The sequence below is a fragment of the Oncorhynchus kisutch genome, linkage group LG24 (genome assembly GCF_002021735.2).
Source record: "Oncorhynchus kisutch isolate 150728-3 linkage group LG24, Okis_V2, whole genome shotgun sequence".
Lineage (NCBI taxonomy): Eukaryota > Metazoa > Chordata > Actinopteri > Salmoniformes > Salmonidae > Oncorhynchus > Oncorhynchus kisutch.
In genome coordinates this window covers 35,023,755-35,043,606 of record NC_034197.2, presented here as the reverse complement: position 1 = coordinate 35,043,606, position 19,852 = coordinate 35,023,755, and the positions used below count along the sequence as shown (strand labels likewise).

At 43.0% G+C, this 19,852-nt stretch overlaps 1 protein-coding gene across 2 annotated transcripts in view; it reads left to right on the top strand.

Moving 5' to 3' along the window:
- LOC109869322 (plexin A3) overlaps positions 1–19,852 on the top strand; it is a 188,067-nt gene that overhangs the window by 7,452 nt on the left and 160,763 nt on the right. For both annotated transcript variants that reach the window (XM_020459397.2, XM_031804073.1), the window contains exons 2-3: positions 1–742; positions 1,946–2,128. The exon at positions 1–742 is cut by the window's left edge and continues 530 nt beyond it. In XM_020459397.2, coding sequence (XP_020314986.2) covers positions 1–742; positions 1,946–2,128 — 925 coding nt within the window. The remainder of the gene's footprint in view (positions 743–1,945; positions 2,129–19,852) is intronic.

Sequence of the window (19,852 nt, the reverse complement as noted above, 5' to 3'; positions counted from 1 at the left end):
GCACTACCTCTCTGGAGCCAGGGAGGCTGACGGCATGGCAGGAGTGGTGGTTGACAGTGCAGAAGGGAAGTGGAAGAATGAGAAGAAGGGGGGCAGCCGGCTGTTCATTGGGGCAGCCATCGATGGCAAGTCAGAGTATTTCCCTACCCTGTCCAGCCGTAAACTGGTCACTGATGAAGAGAGTGTTAACATGTTCAGTCTGGTCTACCAGGACGAGTTTGTGTCATCACAAATCAAGATACCCTCCGACACCCTGTCCCTCTACCCGGCGTTTGACATTTACTACGTGTATGGATTCTCCAGCCGTACTTACATCTATTTCCTGACGTTGCAGCTGGACACACAGCTCACCCAGATGGATGCCACCGGTGAAAAGTTCTTCACCTCCAAGATAGTGCGGATGTGTTCCAACGACACTGAGTTCTACTCTTACGTGGAGTTCCCCCTGGGCTGCACCAAGGAAGGGGTGGAGTACCGGCTGGTCCAGTCCGCCTACAAGCACCGTCCAGGTCGGATGCTGGCCCAGGCCTTGGGGCTGTCTGAGGACGAGGATGTGCTGTTTGTGGTGTTCTCCCAGGGTCAGAAGAACCGGGCCAACCCGCCTCGGGAAACAGTCCTGTGTCTCTTTACCCTGCATCAGATCAACCTGGCTATGAGGGAGAGGATCAAGTCGTGTTACCGTGGGGAGGGCAAGCTGTCCCTGCCCTGGCTGCTCAACAAGGAGCTCCCCTGCATCAACACGGTGAGTCATCACCATTTCATTTCAGTAGTTCCGCTCAAATCAAGTACTTCTATCCTGCCTCAGGCCCCAGCCCCAGAGCAGGCAATATTCTGCTGGGTTAGCATTCATATTTCATCCATACCTCATTAACTTCAATAGCCCAAATTCTCCATGAATATATTGAAACATTTAACAGGCTTGCAAACAGGTTCTAGGCATAGGATATCTTATCGTAGTCATAGTCTCCACCTTATGACGCTTTGGTATTTTTACATCCAGAATCATATACAACATGAAAAGTCTATAAACTATACAACATGAAAAGTCACAGCTGATCTATACTATGTTTGATAAAAATGGAAGAATTTATATTCCAGTAAACGTTATCCTGGATAAACCGTAAGACAGAGCAGTTTATGTCGTTGGAGGGTTTTCTCCTATGAAGCTGACTCCAGTCATATCACTGTACTGTGAGGCAACTCGTGAAACATACAGTGAAGTAGTGATCCATCTAAATACTGTGCAGCAGTCAGTATTTAAACGGATGCATCTTTATAAGGGCACCTCTCTCAAGGATTTCAATCAAGAACAGTTGAAGAGCTGCTGCCAAAACTGTACTTATAAGATGTTCTGTCAAGGCCTGTGTATAAAGGTACATTTCCCTCCCTCCTTGTGCCCTAATGGCTGATGGCACCCCGTTAGTTTTTGGGTTCGGAGCTGGGCGGATGGAGAGGAGAACTACGACTATCAGTAGCTGACCTGGGTCCTATAAGGAAGCGGGGGTTTGTTTTTATTAGGAGCAACAGGGCCCCCTGTAGCTGATGCAAATGAGCTCTTGATGATGGCCTGGTTCATGGACATCATTAGCCCCTTCTCATGCGCAGCAATAGCCCTTGCCCACATCATGAGAGTGTGTGTGCCAGACTCTGGCACAGGCCTTGTTTGATATAGTTATCCTTCATAAAGGCTCAACAACAATAATCGTTTGCTCCTCTGACACCGGCATGTTTTGAATCACTATACATGCCAAGAATTTTTATTACATTTCTTATCATAGTAATTGATGACATGTTCATGTTTCTTTATGTATGTTAGAGGTGTAGTGAAACTCCCAAATTCTATTAGCGTTTTGTGTATTCCAGGCCCTAAATGATTAAATAGGCTACATTTGATCCAAACCTTGATACATTCTGAACATTGTCCCCTTCTCGTTTTGTTTTACAGCCGAAGCAGATTGGTGATGACTTCTGTGGGCTGGTGTTGAACCAACCTCTTGGGGGTCTGCGGGTGATAGAAGGGACCCCTCTCTATGACGACGGCGTGGACGGTATGGGAGCGGTAACAGCCTACACCTATGGAGATCACTCCGTGGTGTTTGTGGGAACCCGAAGTGGACGCCTCAAAAAGGTAAGGGAGACATTCTGATTCGTTCTGTTCAAATGGGCCGATCAGTTATTCCCTGGCAGCTGTGTTACAATTCTCTACACAAAGCCATACCAGGTGAAGAAGGCCTGGGGGAAACCCTGGTGCTGTAGGCAGAGATGGGATTTCACCCAACACCAACCACTTTGTCCGATTTCTTTTGCGCTGGGATTCAATATTTGTAGAACATTGCATGATACAGTACAGAATGCTTTTTTGGTCAAAAGCAGGATTGAATATTCCGTGATATTTCTAGTGGAAGCCATGAGGGTCTTTTCTCAGTTGACTCGATAAAAGAGTTATGAAAATAAATTATATTTCTCTGGGTAGGAACTTGTTGTTGTGTAGATATGACCTTCCTGACTTGAGTTGGCGGTAGAATATGCTCAGCCTCCATCTTATTCTGAATGGATTTATTTTCGGTTGCCGCTCTGCTGGGAGTTGACACAATGTTATCATCGCGGCTCAGTCATTTAAAATAGATGAAGAACATCAGCAGTTAGTCATTCTGGGTTGAAATGCTGGGTACTTTATATACAATGGAAGCTTGTTTTCTCGGAATGATGTTTAAAATCCACATGTATTTTTTTTGAATACCACTGACCTGGGCTGCATTTCATTTCTGATCAAAGTAACATCAGGGGATCTTATGACATCAACTCTATAGAAATGTTACCTTCTTATTACTCTGTTGAATTCATTGTAGTTCAACATGTTATGCATTATAGACTTTTTGATTTCTATACAGTACCAGTCAAAAGGTTGGACACACCTACTCATTCAAGGGTTTTTCTTGATTTTTACTATTTTCTACATTGTGGAATAATAGTGAAGACATCAAAACTATGAAATAACACATATGGAATCATGTAGTAACCAAAAAAGTGTTAAAACTAATCAAAATATATGTTTTATTTGGGATACTTCAAAGTAGCCACCCTTTGCCTTGATGATAGCTTTGCACACTCTTGGCATGCTCTCAACTACATGATTCCATATGTGTTATTTCATAGTTTTGATGTCTTCACTATTATTCTACAATTTAAAAAATAGTAAAAATAAATAATAAAATAATTAAAACCCTTAAATGAGTAGGTGTGTCCAAACTAGATATTTTTCATCACACCTCCTCATGTGGATCTGTGGTTTCCATCCGGTGTGTGAACCTCAGACTGGCATGGAGACAGAGTTGTAGTAGAGTACACAGTAGTAGGTCTTTAGTTATAAGCACTAACCAATGACTTCTAGGATTCATTTAAAGACTATAATGATTTTGTCCTTTCATAACTGTCTGACATTGAAAAGTTAAAACAGTTACTGGAATACCATCTAGAAGGACTTGGAACGCCATCTAGAAGGACTTGGAATACCATCTAGAAGGACTTGGAACGCCATCTAGAAGGACTTGGAATACCATCTAGAAGGACTTGGAACGCCATCTAGAAGGACTTGGAATACCATCTAGAAGGACTTGGAACGCCATCTAGAAGGACTTGGAACGCCATCTAGAAGGACTTGGAATACCATCTAGAAGGACTTGGAACGCCATCTAGAAGGACTTGGAATACCATCTAGAAGGACTTGGAACGCCATCTAGAAGGACTTGGAACGCCATCTAGAAGGACTTGGAACGCCATCTAGAAGGACTTGGAACACCATCTAGAAGGACTTGGAACGCCATCTAGAAGGACTTGGAACGCCATCTAGAAGGACTTGGAACGCCATCTAGAAGGACTTGGAACGCCATCTAGAAGGACTTGGAATACCATCTAGAAGGACTTGGAACGCCATCTAGAAGGACTTGGAATACCATCTAGAAGGACTTGGAATACCATCTAGAAGGACTTGGAACGCCATCTAGAAGGACTTGGAATACCATCTAGAAGGACTTGGAACACCATCTAGAAGGACTTGGAACGCCATCTAGAAGGACTTGGAACGCCACCTAGAAGGACTTGGAACGCCATCTAGAAGGACTTGGAACGCCATCTAGAAGGACTTGGAACGCCATCTAGAAGGACCTGGAACGCCATCTAGAAGGACTTGGAACGCCATCTAGAAGGACTTGGAATACCATCTAGAAGGACTTGGAACGCCATCTAGAAGGACTTGGAAGGCCATCTAGAAGGACTTGGAATACCATCTAGAAGGACTTGGAACGCCATCTAGAAGGACTTGGAACGCCATCTAGAAGGACTTGGAATACCATCTAGAAGGACTTGGAATACCATCTAGAAGGACTTGGAACGCCATCTAGAAGGACTTGGAATACCATCTAGAAGGACTTGGAACGCCATCTAGAAGGACTTGGAAAACCATCTAGAAGGACTTGGAACGCCATCTAGAAGGACTTGGAATACCATCTAGAAGGACTTGGAATACCATCTAGAAGGACTTGGAACGCCATCTAGAAGGACTTGGAACGCCATCTAGAATTTTGGACATTCTGACATAATGATAATGATAACCCCGCTGAATATGGCGATGCCTGGAGAGGGATACATTTGATGCTATTTCAGTCACTCTCCATTGGTTTTGTGGACAGGAGAACAAAGTTTGGCGCCCTAGCAGAGAGAATCATGGTCTACTCCCACAATGTTCTATGAAAATAAAAACAGCCCATGACTCACCCTGCCCTCTGTGCCCACTGTTTACAACAATAACATTATACCAAATGGTGCTGCTGAGAATTGATGCCCTCACTTTCCTACTCGGCCAACTCCAAAACATCATCCCTCCCCTAGTGTTCTATTAGATTCAAACGAGTGTGTGCTATTGCCTATCTTTGACTATCAAGTCATTTAGTCTACTTTCTCTGCCTTTGAAATAAAAGCCTGAGATTGGATGAGAAGACATTTTTATAGTACAATCAGTAAGATAATGTTTTTTTAATTTATTGGAATCAATAATCATTCTCTTATAAATGCCTCAGTCCCTGGTCCTTGTATAAGTTAAATGGGTGGTCTGTCCCAGTTAACCATTTCATATGAGAGATTCCATGAGATCTTGGGCAGGATGTAGAGACTGACTTAGCTACTTTTCACTTGACACAGTGATTATAATGCTTGGGACAGAAATGAATTACACCCCAGTTCTGTGTTCTTACCATCCTATTCCCAGAGCAGAAATTAAAATGTGCTCACATACACACTGAAAAAGCATAGGCTTAGTTAGAAAGTCTTCTCCTTGGAGAGTAGTGTCGTGTTTTGTTTTCTATTCCGATTATTTATGAGGTCCCCTGTTGATACGTGTATCAATATATTCCCTACCTCCCATCTTCTTGCTTGTTGCTAAGATGACTGGGTCACAAGGCTATGTCTACAAGCCAGGTTTGGAGTATTTAGCCCATACTGATGACAGTATCTGTCAAGATGATTCAGTACCTAATATGTTTAAAAGATCTGCATTGATTATACAGAGAGATATTTAGGATCATCTCAACTGCGCATTTTCCCATCTCAAGTTTTTAAGATGCTTTTTAAAATGTATTTGTAATAATGACAATTACAACAATACTAAATGAACACTTATTTTAACTTAATATAATACATCAATAAAAATCCATTTAGCCTCAAATAAAAAATGAAACATGTTCAATTTGGTTTAAATAATGCAAAAACAAAGTGTTGGAGAAGTAAAAGTGCAATATGTGCCATGTAAAAAAGCTAACGTTTAAGTTCCTTGCTCAGAACATGAGAACATATGAAAGTTTGTGGTTCCTTTTAACATGAGACTTCAATATTCCAAGGTAAGAGGTTTTAGGTTGTAGTTAATATAGTATTTATAGGACTATTTCTCTCTATACCATTTGTATTTCATATACCTTTGACTATGGGATGTTCTTATAGGCACTATAGTATTGCCAGTGTAACAGTATAGCTTCCGTCCCTCTCCTCGCTCCTACCTGGGCTCGAACCAGGAACACATCAACATCAGCCACACTCGAAGCAGCATTACCCATCACTCCACAAAAGCCGCGGCCCTTGCAGAGCAAGGGGAATAACTACTCCAAGTCTCAGAGCGAGTGACGTTTGAAACGCTATTAGCGCACACCCAGCTAACTAGCTAGCCATTTCACATTGGTTACACCAGCCATTAGGCTGATAGGCTTGAAGTCATAAACAGCGCTGTGCTTGCGAAGAGCTGCTGGCAAAACGCACGAAAGTGCTGTTTGAATGAATGCTTACGAGCCTGCTGCTGCCTACCATCGCTCAGTCAGACTGCTCTATCAAATCATAGACTTAATTATAACATAATAACACACAGAAATACGAGCCTTTGGTCATTAATAGGGTCGAATCCGGAAACTATCATTTCGAAAACAAAACGTTTATTATTTCAGTGAAATACGGAACCGTTCGGTATTTTATCTAACGGGTGGCATCCCTAAGTCTAAATATTCTTGTTACATTGCACAACCTTCAATGTTATGTCATAATTACGTATAATTCTGGCAAATTAGTTCGCAATGAGCCAGGCGGCCCAAACTGTTGCATATACCCTGACTCTGCGTGCAATGAACGGAAGAGAAATGACACAATTTCACCTGGTTGATATTGCCTGCTAACCTGGATTTCTTTAAGCTAAATATGCAGGTTTAAAAATATATACTTCTGTGTATTGATTTTAATAAAGGCATTGGTGATTATGGTTAGGTACAGTCGTCCAACGATTGTGCTTTTTTCGCAAATGTGCTTTTGTTAAATCCTCCCCCAGCGTTGCATCGATTATATGCAACGCAGGACACAATAGATAAACAAGTAATATCATCAACCATGTGTAGTTATAACTAGTGATTATGATTGATTGTTTTTTATAAGATAAGTTTAATGCCAGCTAGCAACTTACCTTGGCTTCTACTGCATTCGCGTAACAGGCAGCCTCCTCGTGGAGTGCAATGAGAGGCAGGTGGTTAGAGCGTTGGACTAGTTAACTGTAAATTTGCCAGATTGGATCCCCCGAGCTGACAAGGTGAAAATCTGTTGTTCTGCCCCTGAACAAGGCAGTTAACCCACCGTTCCTAGGCCGTCATTGAAAATAAGAACGTGTTCTTAACTGACGTGCCTAGTTAAAGAAAGGTATGATTTTTTTTTTTTTTTTTTATCTGCAAAATCGGCTCCCAAAAATACTGATTTCCGATTGTTATGAAAACTTGAAATCGGCCCTAATTAATCGGCCATTCCGATTAATCGGTCGACCTCTAATGCAGATCATCATCATTAATTCATTAGGTGTGTAAAAACTGTAATTTGCATTATTTACTAACACAGTTGTAGGGATTGGGGTTTATTTAATTTGTGAGTGGATTATGTGGTTGTGGTACATGGATTATTGTGAAAGAAGAAGCAGGAGACTGCAGAGGCCAAGCCCTGACAGGGAAGTCAAACATTCACACAATCTAAAAAGGGCTTATTCCCACCAGCCACTGGCTGCTTTGTTGTTAAACCCAATCTCAATAGAAACCCAATAGATTACAGTTACACTTAACAGAAAGTGGATATTGCACAAGTTTCATCCTGTGGGTGTTATGTTTTTAATGTTGTCCGGTGAAATGCTGCTCTGAGGGATAGATTGTTGTGGCCCAGTGTGGAGTATTAGACTACCTGCCATAATAGGGAGCTAGAGAATGCAGGAGGAGGCTATATAATCACACCATATCTCCTCCCAGAATGGCTTGTTTGTTTTGGCAAGAGATCAGAGAACACAAGCCGCTTTCTGGAGCCATGCGGAAATTACCCATGAGCCCCTAGTATTTCCTGTCCCCTACCAATGTCTTTCACAGTGGCATATGTAGGAGAGAGGAACCAGCGTTAGGTCTAACTGAGAATATGAAAAGAATAATAATTTTAAGTTGTGAAAACGGAGTTGAGAGCTGCTTTGAATGTATTCGTGTTGATTTCTGAGATAATACTTTGAGGCAAACACAAAGGGACATCATAATTATAAGGTTATAATTATGAGTGAACGATGATTGCATCTGATTGATTTGATTTCGCACCTGCACTCTTGTGCAGGTAATGAACAGCTGTGTCCTTGTTTGGGATTCTGTTAATTCTATTACACACTATTGTGACACCGAGCAAGATGCATTCAGCTGAAACAACTGTAATATAATCAACGGTCTGCAAAGAGCATTGAAATGTAGATAGCACAGTGGCGTTAATATAGCAGTGGTTGGTTGGTATCATGCACCTCCCCATCACCACTGTGGAGGAGGCTACAGTGAGACATCTATTACTGCTGAAATAGGGAAAGGCCTTTCTGGATCACATAATCTGACTCAGCAACAGGCTGTGTATGAGACCAAGGTTGTCAGGGGTATTTTATTGCTTGTGCTGGTGTGGTGCCACTGCTGATGTTATTGTGTGTGTGTGTGTCTGTGTGTGTGTGTGTCTGTGTGTGTGTGTGTCTGTATGTGTCTGTGTGTGTGTCTGTATGTGTCTGTGTGTGTGTAGGTGTGTGTGTGTGTGTGTGTGTCTATGTGTGCGTGTGCGAGCGTGTCCGACTGTGTGTGTGCCTGTGTGTGCGAGCATGTCCGAGTGTGTGTGTGCCTGTGTGTGCATGTGCGAGTGTATCCAAGTGTGTGTGTGTGTGTGTGCGTGCGCGAGCGTGCGTGCGTGCGTGCGTGCGTGTGTGTGTGTGTGTGTGTGTGTGTGTGTGTGTGTGTGTGTGTGTGCATAAACTGTTCTAGTTTTTGAATGCTAGCCATTATCTCGTCTTCCAAAGGGAACTCATGCAAATCAAGTTTCCAAGACAGTTTTTAATAATAATTTGTTTTAATATTAAAGCTAAAGCAATAGTTTGTTTTGTTGTTGGCTTTTCATTATACTGGAAATATGTAATAGCTGGGACTCAATAATAAATACTCAATAATAAATACTGCCATAAGCTGAGAATATATTGAATATATTATTAAGATTCATCATTTTACTGTAGTGGCAATCCATAGCACAGTAGTGATGGGGGGAAAAATCTATACATTTACATATTGCAATATTATTTTGGCCGATATTATCTTGATACTTTGACTCCAAGAAAAAAAATATATATTTTTTTTTTTACATACATATCGGTACTTAAGTATCATGATAATATCGTATTGTGAGGTCCCTGCCAATTCCCACCCATATAGGACAGTCAGTAAGATCTGACCATCCTATAGGTTACCCCCCCTAACAGTTGGGGGTACAAGCTGTACAGGTCAAGCGTTACCTGTATGACATGGTCTGCACCCCTGTGTGTGTGTAACCTTTATTTAACTAGGCAAGTCAATGTCTCCTGTTCCATTTTCCCTGCGTCTGTCCTGAGTGGCGTCAGCCTCAAATTGGAATGGAAGCTAATTCAGCAGTATAAATCAGTGTTGGGTGAATGGGCTGTGAAGCAGGCCAGGGCCCAGATTTACGAGCCGTCCCAGCCCACGGCAGGTTTGATCGTGGGGAAATCTGTTTGCCATAAATCCCCCGGTCCAGAACAAGGCTGAGTGATGTTGGGTCTGGAGAGCAGGGGCCATTGTTCTCCATGTGTTGTTGCTGCTGGAGTGTTGATGCTGGAGTGTTGATGCTGGAATGTTGATGCTGGGGTGTTGATGCTGAAATGTTGATGCTGGAGTGTTGCTGCTGGAGTGTTGATGCTGGAGTGTTGATGCTTGAGTGTTGATGCTGGAGTGTTGATGCTGGAGTGTTGCTGCTGGAGTGTTGATGCTGGAGTGTTGATGCTGGAGTTTTGCTGCTGGAGTGTTGATGCTGGAGTTTTGCTGCTCGAGTGTTGATGCTGGAGTGTTGCTGCTCGAGTGTTGATGCTGGAGTGTTGCTGCTCGAGTGTTGATGCTGGAATGTTGCTGCTTGAGTGTTGATGCTGGAGTGTTGATGCTGGAGTGTTGCTGCTGGAGTGTTGATGCTGGAGTTTTGCTGCTCGAGTGTTGATGCTGGAGTGTTGATGCTGGAGTGTTGCTGCTTGAGTGTTGATGCTGGAGTGTTGCTGCTCGAGTGTTGATGCTGGAATGTTGCTGCTTGAGTGTTAATGCTGGAGTGTTGATGCTGGAGTGTTGATGCTGGAGTGTTGCTGCTGGAGTGTTGCTGCTGGAGTGTTGATGCTGGAGTTTTGCTGCTCGAGTGTTGATGCTGGAGTGTTGATGCTGGAGTGTTGCTGCTCGAGTGTTGATGCTGGAATGTTGCTGCTTGAGTGTTGATGCTGGAGTGTTGATGCTGGAGTGTTGATGCTGGAATGTTGATGTTGGAGTGTTGATGCTGGAGTGTTGATGCTGGAATGTTGCTGCTGGATTGTCCACTCACATGTAAGGGAGAGTTCTGAAGAGCTTTTGCTACAATATCTCTATCAGATCATTGTCGTGTGGAAGTGTGCCAAGTGTGTTATATTTCTATGGCATACATTTGAGATTTCTTGTGGCTTTTGATTCTGTTTGGATGGTGTTCAGAATTCCTGGACTTGTGCTGCTTTTCATTGACATTTTCAAGGTTGTCGAGCAATTCAAGCAACGTCTCACAAAACATACGGTTGGTGATTCATAGAAATTGCTAAGCAATCAGCCTTTCCAAGGGTCAAGGGATCAAGTGAATTTCTGACAGGTTTTTAGTTCCTGAGAATCTTGTATTGAACCTGAAAAACACTAACCACTAACCAGCTATTCATTAACTAGAGATTCCTCTGCCTTTTTCGAGAGGTCTCAGTTCCATCCATGTTTACTACATACAGTTGCGGTGAAATATATGTACACCTTCACACTTCGCCCTATTAGCAATTTCTTCTCAACTAAGTTAAAATTAAATCAAAATTGGTTTGATTCACAACTGCACAGGACCAAGATTTATTTTTTAAATACATTTTTCACTTCAAAGTAAAAACAATTGCCTGATCTTAATTATTCAGGATTCAAATACATTTTTGAGGCAAGTGATTCTCGTTTACGGTGTAATTGATCTCATCTGTGCTAAGTTGCAGGTGCCTACCGGGTAAAAATAACTATTTAACCAGTTTTGAAAATAATAAACGAAACATTCTGCTCCATTACACTTTGTAAAGTGTAAGGGTGCCAATTTATACACTACCGTTCAAAAGTTTGGGGTCACTTAGAAACTTCCTTGTTTTTGAAAGAAAAGCACATTCTTTGTCCATTAAAATAACATCAGACTGATCAGAGATACAGTGTAGACATTGTTAATGTTGTAAATTACTATTGTAGCTGGAAACGGCTGATTTTTAATGGAATATTTACATAGGTGTACAGAGGCCCATTATCAGCAACCATCACTCCTGTGTTACAATGGCATGTTGTGTTGGCTAATCCAAGTTTATCATTTTAAAAAGCTCATTGATCAATAGTACCCGCAAAACACCAGTCTCAACATCAACAGTGACAGGCGACTCCTGGATGCTGACTGTCCTGAATCAGGACAACAGTTTTCAGCTGTGCTAACATAATTGCAAAAGGGTTTTCTAATGATCAATTAGCCTTTTAAAATGACTTGGATTAGCTAACACAACATTGGAACACAGGAGTGATGGTTGCTGATAATGGGCCTCTGCACGGCTATGTAAATATTCCATAAACAATCAGCTGTTTCCAGTTACAATAGTCATTTACAACATTAACAATGTCTACACTTTATTTCTGATCAATTTCGATTTTATTTTAATAATGGACACAAAAAAAAGTATTTTTCTTTCAAAAACAAGGACATTTCTAAGTGACGCCAAACTTTTGAACGGTAGTGTATATTTGACCACAACTGTAACGACATTGTAGACAATCTCTCTGTTGCCCCAGTAACTACTAGAACACACGAGTAGCAGACTAGTAGCATAGCATCACACAGCAGTTCCCATCAGCTTTGCCATGCACAGAGTGAGCTGTTGTCCTGTTTGACAGGAGCACAGGGTTCGGGAGAGCCAGAGAGGAAGGTCGCTGCTGTGGTGGTGAGAATGGGAGAGACAGGAGAGCTGTTAAACAGTAGAGTTTTAGATGTGGTGGGGGGACGGGGACGGGGGTATAGCTTCCAGATGTGTATCTCATTCTCTCTACCATCTTTCCTTCTGTATTTCACTTCTTGTGATGAAGCTGTGTTGCTGATGGAAGAGCAAAGTGGGCTTGTTTTTACTCTATACCTGAAACATGGGGATGTATGCTATGACAAGAATCCATTAAATACAACATAAAAGGGTTACTGAGTTGTACCTGGCGTGGCTAAAATGGGAGTTGAATCCTTCACTGGCATGACATTGTTCACTACTGTAGTAGACTGTTACTACTACTGTACAGTGCATATCCTGTTGTTGTTTATCTCATTATAATCTCTCAGGAATGATCTCTTTACCGCTCTGATCTATCTGACACAGGTACAGTATCTCATCAAATCAAGCTTTATTTCTACAGCACATTTCAGACATGGGATGCAACACAATGTGCTTCACAGGGAAAATAACAAATAAAAAGCAAGGAAAATAAAAGCTGAAATATTTCCTACAAACTGCCCAAATCTGTCCCTCTTGGATATGTCCTCGTCTGAGCATATTCTTTTTTATAATTGAATGGCGTCCCTCTCATAACTTCATTAAGGTCACCGCTGCCATCATCGTAAATGCACAGTGTTTAGGAGCAGCACCTATGCACCTGTGTCTGGCTGTCTGCTATAAAGTCTCAGTCCTCCTGCCCCCCCGCCTGGTGAGTCAGAACCTGCCTTCAGTAGGAGGGAAACATTTCTCTTCATCTTTACGACTTTGTAGGCCATTCCGTCATGAACGGGAACAGTTTCTAAAAATCTTCCACAAGAAAATAATGTGTATTTTTTTCAGTTGGTCAAGATGCAATGTAGCTGCAAAAGCCTGGCTCTGTCTGCCAGACACATTCCCTGCTGTCCTGCTGTCCTGCTGTCTCTGACTGCAGGCTCTAGCATCAGGCTGGACGTAACCTTGGTAGTCTGCTGGGGTAACGATCCAGTAGGTTTATCGTTTGTCTTCTTCTTCTGTGACCCCATATATCAACCTCCCTGCTGTTTCTGGACGATGAAAGGTCATCATGAGTCAAGATGTATTATGTTGACAAATAAGTGAGGCATGCTGAAATTGCATGAATATGTTTGTAGAGGCCCAGGAACATCCCTTTCATAAGATGTTGATGATAGGCTAATGCTTTTGTAGAAACACTGTAGTGATGTACCGTGGCATAGTTCATCTGTCATTACCTATTAGGAATTCTCCACTACCCATGATTACATTTTCCTGTTAAACAACAATGTTGCCGTTTTAGTTGCAGCATGTGTGTGAAATTTCTTGGCAACCGAGAGTCCCGAATTAAGAACATGGTACTTCATTTGACCTTCAATGAACACTGTTTGGCCTCATGAAATTTCCCTGCAAATGTTCCCCTCAGCACAAGGGCTGATTAGAGATGAGTTATTTAATAAAGAGGCCAACAAAGACAAGCTCTGTCTTCCTGACCTGTATGATACGACTACACACAACAAAAACGGTTGTCCCCCTGACCAACACGGACCTTATTCACTCTCGCCAATCTACAGACGACCCTGCTGTGGATTGTGACCGAGTATGTCAAACCTCCACGTTCCTGCTAATGCTGTAAATGCATCAACATACCTCCAGAGTTAGACTTTCAAATGGTTATGTTGAAAAGGTTTGGAGAGTGAAACTGAATTGACCTTGGAGCCTCTTTGATTCTCTGGATGAAGTCGTCAGCACGGTACAGAATGATGTGGATTTTAGGTCTACATCTCTGCTACTGTTATGGAATGTCTTATTGGTCGTTTGTGTCTTGTTGTGATGGGTGTGTCCAGATAGAGCTGGTGTAACTGATAGAGATAGAGCTGGTGTAACTGATAGAGATAGAGTTGGTGTAACTGATAGAGATAGAGTTGGTGTAACTGATAGAGCTGGTGTAACTGATAGAGATAGAGCTGGTGTAACTGATATAGAGATAGAGCTGGTGTAACTGATAGAGATAGAGCTGGTGTAACTGATAGAGATAGAGCTGGTGTAACTGATATAGAGATAGAGCTGGTGTAACTGATAGAGATAGAGCTGGTGTAACTGATAGAGATAGAGCTGGTGTAACTGATATAGAGATAGAGCTGGTGTAACTGATATAGAGATAGAGCTGGTGTAACTGATATAGAGATAGAGCTGGTGTAACTGATAGAGATAGAGCTGGTGTAACTGATAGAGATAGAGCTGGTGTAACTGATATAGAGATAGAGCTGGTGTAACTGATAGAGATAGAGCTGGTGTAACTGATATAGAGATAGAGCTGGTGTAACTGATATAGAGATAGAGCTGGTGTAACTGATAGAGATAGAGCTGGTGTAACTGATAGAGATAGAGCTGGTGTAACTGATAGAGATAGAGCTGGTGTAACCGATAGAGATAGAGCTGGTGTAACTGATAGAGATAGAGCTGGTGTAACTGATATAGAGATAGAGCTGGTGTAACTGATAGAGATAGAGCTGGCGTAACTGATAGAGATAGAGCTGGTGTAACTGATAGAGATAGAGCTGGCGTAACTGATAGAGATAGAGCTGGTGCAACTGATAGAGATAGAGCTGGTGTAACTGATATAGAGATAGAGCTGGTGTAACTGATAGAGATAGAGCTGGCGTAACTGATAGAGATAGAGCTGGTGTAACTGATATAGAGATAGAGCTGGTGTAACTGATAGAGATAGAGCTGGTGTAACTGATATAGAGATAGAGCTGGTGTAACTGATAGAGATAGAGCTGGTGTAACTGATAGAGATAGAGCTGGTGTAACTGATATAGAGATAGAGCTGGTGTAACTGATAGAGATAGAGCTGGCGTAACTGATAGAGATAGAGCTGGTGTAACTGATATAGAGATAGAGCTGGCGTAATTACCGTGTAACTGACGGTTATGGATGAAGACCTTCAGGATTATATAACAACATCTGGCTGAAGACGGGACGGCCAGGCATTCGTATGGTTGAGTCCGTTTCTGCGGTAACATGGACTCTTAACAACATGATGAAACATTGAAATTGCTAAAAACAAGCAATACCTGCCTGGTATTGTGATGCAATAATGTCCATGGTATTGTAAAACGTTAACTGATGTGGCTGATACAGGACTGTATTTAAAAATAAAAAAATGCTATCCAAACGGTTACGACGACTGTGGTCATTTGGCTGGCCAATTACCGTCATCCAAAATCCCCTGACCGGTACAGTCCTATGTCCCGACAGACTGCCTCATAAGAAAACATCATTTTACATGGTTTCTTGCAAGGACAGAATACAGAAAGATTAGGAGTCGTAAAGGCCTAACAAACTGTCCGTTAACACAGTGTGGGTTATGTTTGGCTTTTTAACATAGTTGGGCCAAAGAGGCTGATTTAATATTAATGTTCGCTTTACGTTACCCTATTTGTATTTAATTAGGCCTGACTCCCTATTTCAAGGGAGTGACCCAAGGTTGTGGTTAGGCTTTGGCTTATAAAATGGCTCACCACCCTATTTTGGCAAACAACTATCACTGGATTATTTATATGTTTTGTTTCATGTCATTTTTCTTCTTCTTTTTTGCTTTTCTAGTTTCTGTAAAGGAAGGAAACTGGATATTTTGAGACTGACATGGTTTGTCCAAAAGTAACTAGCATTGTCAATTCCTGTGATCATGTTGGAGGCAGAGAGCTAATTGGAAGAGACAGATGGTGAAAAAACTCACCAGACACTTTTCTATTTCAACACAGACACCTTTAATCCTGTTCTAAATGACCAAGCAGACACCTTTAATCCTGTTCTAAATGAACAAGCAGACACCTTTAATACTTTTCTAAATGACCAAACAGACACCTTTAATCCTGTTCTAAATGAACAAGCAGACACCTTTAATCCTGTTCTAAATGACCAAACAGACACCTTTAATCCTGTTCTAAATGAACAAGCAGACACCTTTAATCCTGTTCTAAATGACCAAGCAGACACCTTTAATCCTGTTCTAAATGAACAAGCAGACACCTTTAATCCTGTTCTAAATGACCAAGCAGACACCTTTAATCCTGTTCTAAATGAACAAGCAGACACCTTTAATACTTTTCTAAATGACCAAACAGACACCTTTAATCCTGTTCTAAATGAACAAGCAGACACCTTTAATCCTGTTCTAAATGACCAAACAGACACCTTTAATCCTGTTCTAAATGAACAAGCAGACACCTTTAATCCTGTTCTAAATGACCAAGCAGACACCTTTAATCCTGTTCTAAATGAACAAGCAGACACCTTTAATCCTGTTCTAAATGACCAAACAGACACCTTTAATCCTGTTCTAAATGAACAAGCAGACACCTTTAATCCTGTTCTAAATGAACAAGCAGACACCTTTAATCCTGTTCTAAATGACCAAGCAGACACCTTTAATCCTGTTCTAAATGACCAAACAGACACCTTTAATCCTGTTCTAAATGACCAAGCAGACACCTTTAATCCTGTTCTAAATGACCAAGCAGACACCTTTAATCCTGTTCTAAATGACCAAACAGACACCTTTAATCCTGTTCTAAATGAACAAGCAGACACCTTTAATCCTGTTCTATATGAACAAGCAGACACCTTTAATCCTGTTCTAAATGACCAAGCAGACACCTTTAATCCTGTTCTAAATGACCAAACAGACACCTTTAATCCTGTTCTAAATGACCAAGCAGACACCTTTAATCCTGTTCTAAATGACTAAGCAGACACCTTTAATCCTGTTCTAAATGACTAAGCAGACACCTTTAATCCTGTTCTAAATGACCAAGCAGACACCTTTAATCCTGTTCTAAATGACCAAGCAGACACCTTTAATCCTGTTCTAAATGACCAAGCAGACACCTTTAATCCTGTTCTAAATAACCAAACAGACACCTTTAATCCTGTTCTAAATGACCAAGCAGACACCTTTAATCCTGTTCTAAATGACCAAGCAGACACCTTTAATTTAAGACTTATTACAACCTATACACATTGGAATTGAGTGTATGTGTAAACATCTCAAATCCATTTAAGGGATAAATCCGTCTGCAAGGCAGACACGGAATCTATTACCTGTTGTCTTCACATGCTGCCTGGTCGGCCAGCTGGCCTCTCCTCTTCTCATGGGAGGCTTGATCTCAGTTTCTCCCTCCATTTAGTTGTTGAGTCAGAATGCTGTTCTCAGTCAGTGTGTGGTGTATCAGCCGTTTCAGATGTATGATGTCAGTGGTAGGGGATTGTGGGATATGTATCCGGGGACCTCAGAGAGCAAGGAGTGAAAGTGGATTTTGCTCGGCGACTTTTTAAGCCAGGCACCTGGAACTAGGTAATTTTCCCAGAAAGAAAAAAATGAGAATGAGGATTGGGGATGGAAGGGATGGAGGAGTGGGGATAGGAGGGAGGGAGGGAGGGGGGAGGCGTGGGGATGGGAGGGAGGGGGGATGGGAAGGAGGGGAGGAGTGGGGAGGGAGGGGAGGGGAGGATTGGGAATGAGGATTGGGGATGGAAGGGAGGGAGGAGTGGGGATGGGAGGGAGGGGGGAGGGGGGAGTGGGGATGGGAGGGAGGGGGGGAGTGGGGATGGGAGGTGAGGGAGGGGGGGAGTGGGTATGGGAGGGAGGGGAGGAGTGGGGATGGGAGGGAGGAGTGGGGATGGGAGAGAGGGAGGGGGAGGAGTGGGGATGGGAGGGGGAGGAGTGGGGATGGGATGGAGGGGGAGGGGAGGAGTGGGGATGGGAGGGAGGGGAGGAGTGGGGATGGGAGGGAGGGGGGGAGGGGGGATGGGAGGGAGGGAGGGGAGGAGTGGGGATGGGAGGGAGGGGGGGTGGGAGGGAGGGGAGGAGTGGGGATGGGAGGGAGGGGAGGAGTGGGGATGGGAGGATTGGGGATGGGAGGGTGGGGGAGGATTGGGGATGGGAGGGAGGGGGAGGAGTGGGGATGGGAGGGAGGGAGGGGGAGGAGTGGGGATGGGAGGGAGGGGGAGGGAGGAGTGGGGATGGGAGGGAGGGGGAGGAGTGGGGATGGGAGGGAGGGGGAGGAGAGGGGATGGGAGGGAGGGGGAGGAGTGGGGATGGGAGGGAGGGGGGGGAGGGGGGATGGGAGGGAGGGGGAGGAGTGGGGATGGGAGGGAGGGAGGGGGAGGAGTGGGGATGGGAGGGAGGGAGGGAGGGGGAGGAGTGGGGATGGGAGGGAGGGAGGGGGAGGAGAGGGGTATTTCTCTAAAAGACTGATTTGAGAAGTGAAGCAAATGGCAAAAAAGGGGGTGTCGGTGTATTGGGCTCATAACCTGTCCAGAAATATATGTGAGATGATTGTTTATGGGTGTAAACATGGACATGATGGCTAAGTCTACATATGAGCTACGTATCAAACTATTGGTGCATCAAATGCCATCACATTTACCTGTTGATGTTCTGTTTAAAAGTGTCTGCTCCACCACCTTTAGTTTCAAGTTAGTCGTAACCCCTGTTTCGCTGAGGAGAGGAACAAGCAAAGACCGCAATCCTTGTGGAAAAATGAAAATGAGCAGCGAATTTAGTCTCTAGGAGAATTGTAGGCTAGCTTTTGACGATCTTGAAAGGGGTAGTGATGAAATCTGTCAAATGAATCAGTTTAGTATTTCAGATTTTTCTGTCATTACTGTCCATTGTCTCTGGGGAAGTTGAAGGCAGGAAACACTCCTCTATGGAGCACAGTAACGGGGAAACAAAGGTCTGTGTGTGTATGTGTATGTGTGTGTGTGTGTGTGTGTGTGTGTGTGTGTGTGTGTATGTGTGTGTGTGTGTGTGTGTTTGTGTGTGTGTGTGTGTGTGTGTGTGTTTGTGTGTGTGTGTTTGTGTGTGTGTGTGTGTGTGTGTGTTTGTGTGTGTGTGTGTGTGTGTGTGTTTGTGTGTGTGTGTGTGTGTGTGTGTGTGTGTGTGTGTGTGTGTGTGTGTGTGTGTGTGTGTGTGTGTGTGTGTGTGTGTGTGTGTGTGTGTGTGTGTGTGTGTGTGTGTGATGGTTTGGCTCTAATAGTGCTACATATAAAACCTGCTTCATTAAGACTTCTTCTTCACTGGTGATGTCCTTGATGTTTGTCTGGATCATCACATTATTCTGATCAGAAGGTTTATATTATACTTTCTACAGTATTATGTAACACATACTGCATGTACACTGCCAGTAGAATCTGATACATGTGTTTGTTGTTATATAAAGGACAGGAAAACTATGCAGATTCACACATTCCAGGAGATGTTTTGTGCAAATGGCATTTACCATTTTCCCCCTCCTCCAGATCCAAGACAAGGGTTTCAACAATATGACACCAACATCCTCTCATCAAAATGCTGATCAGCTCCATACACTGAATGTTGCTGCTGCTTGTTTTGAGATATTTCCTGACAGTAATGAATTACCTCAGCACTGTTTGCCCGTTCTGTCGGTGTTCAGTGTTTAGTATGCCGAGCGGTAGGATGTGACGGCTGCCCTCACCATTGTTGCCTGGGATAGATTTCTAAATGAATCATGCAATCTTGAAAAGCGTTGCTTAATGGTAGTTTGCACAGTAGATTAGACCGACCCCAGTCCCCTTGCGCCCGGATTAGATGGTGGTGCAGCGATTCGTCTCCCTCTGCTGAAGATACAGCAGCGCTCACGGTGTTTAGATGCTGTAAATTCATTCTCCTGGTTGAGATTGAGTGCTAGAAACATCTGAGAGGGATCATTCTTAACT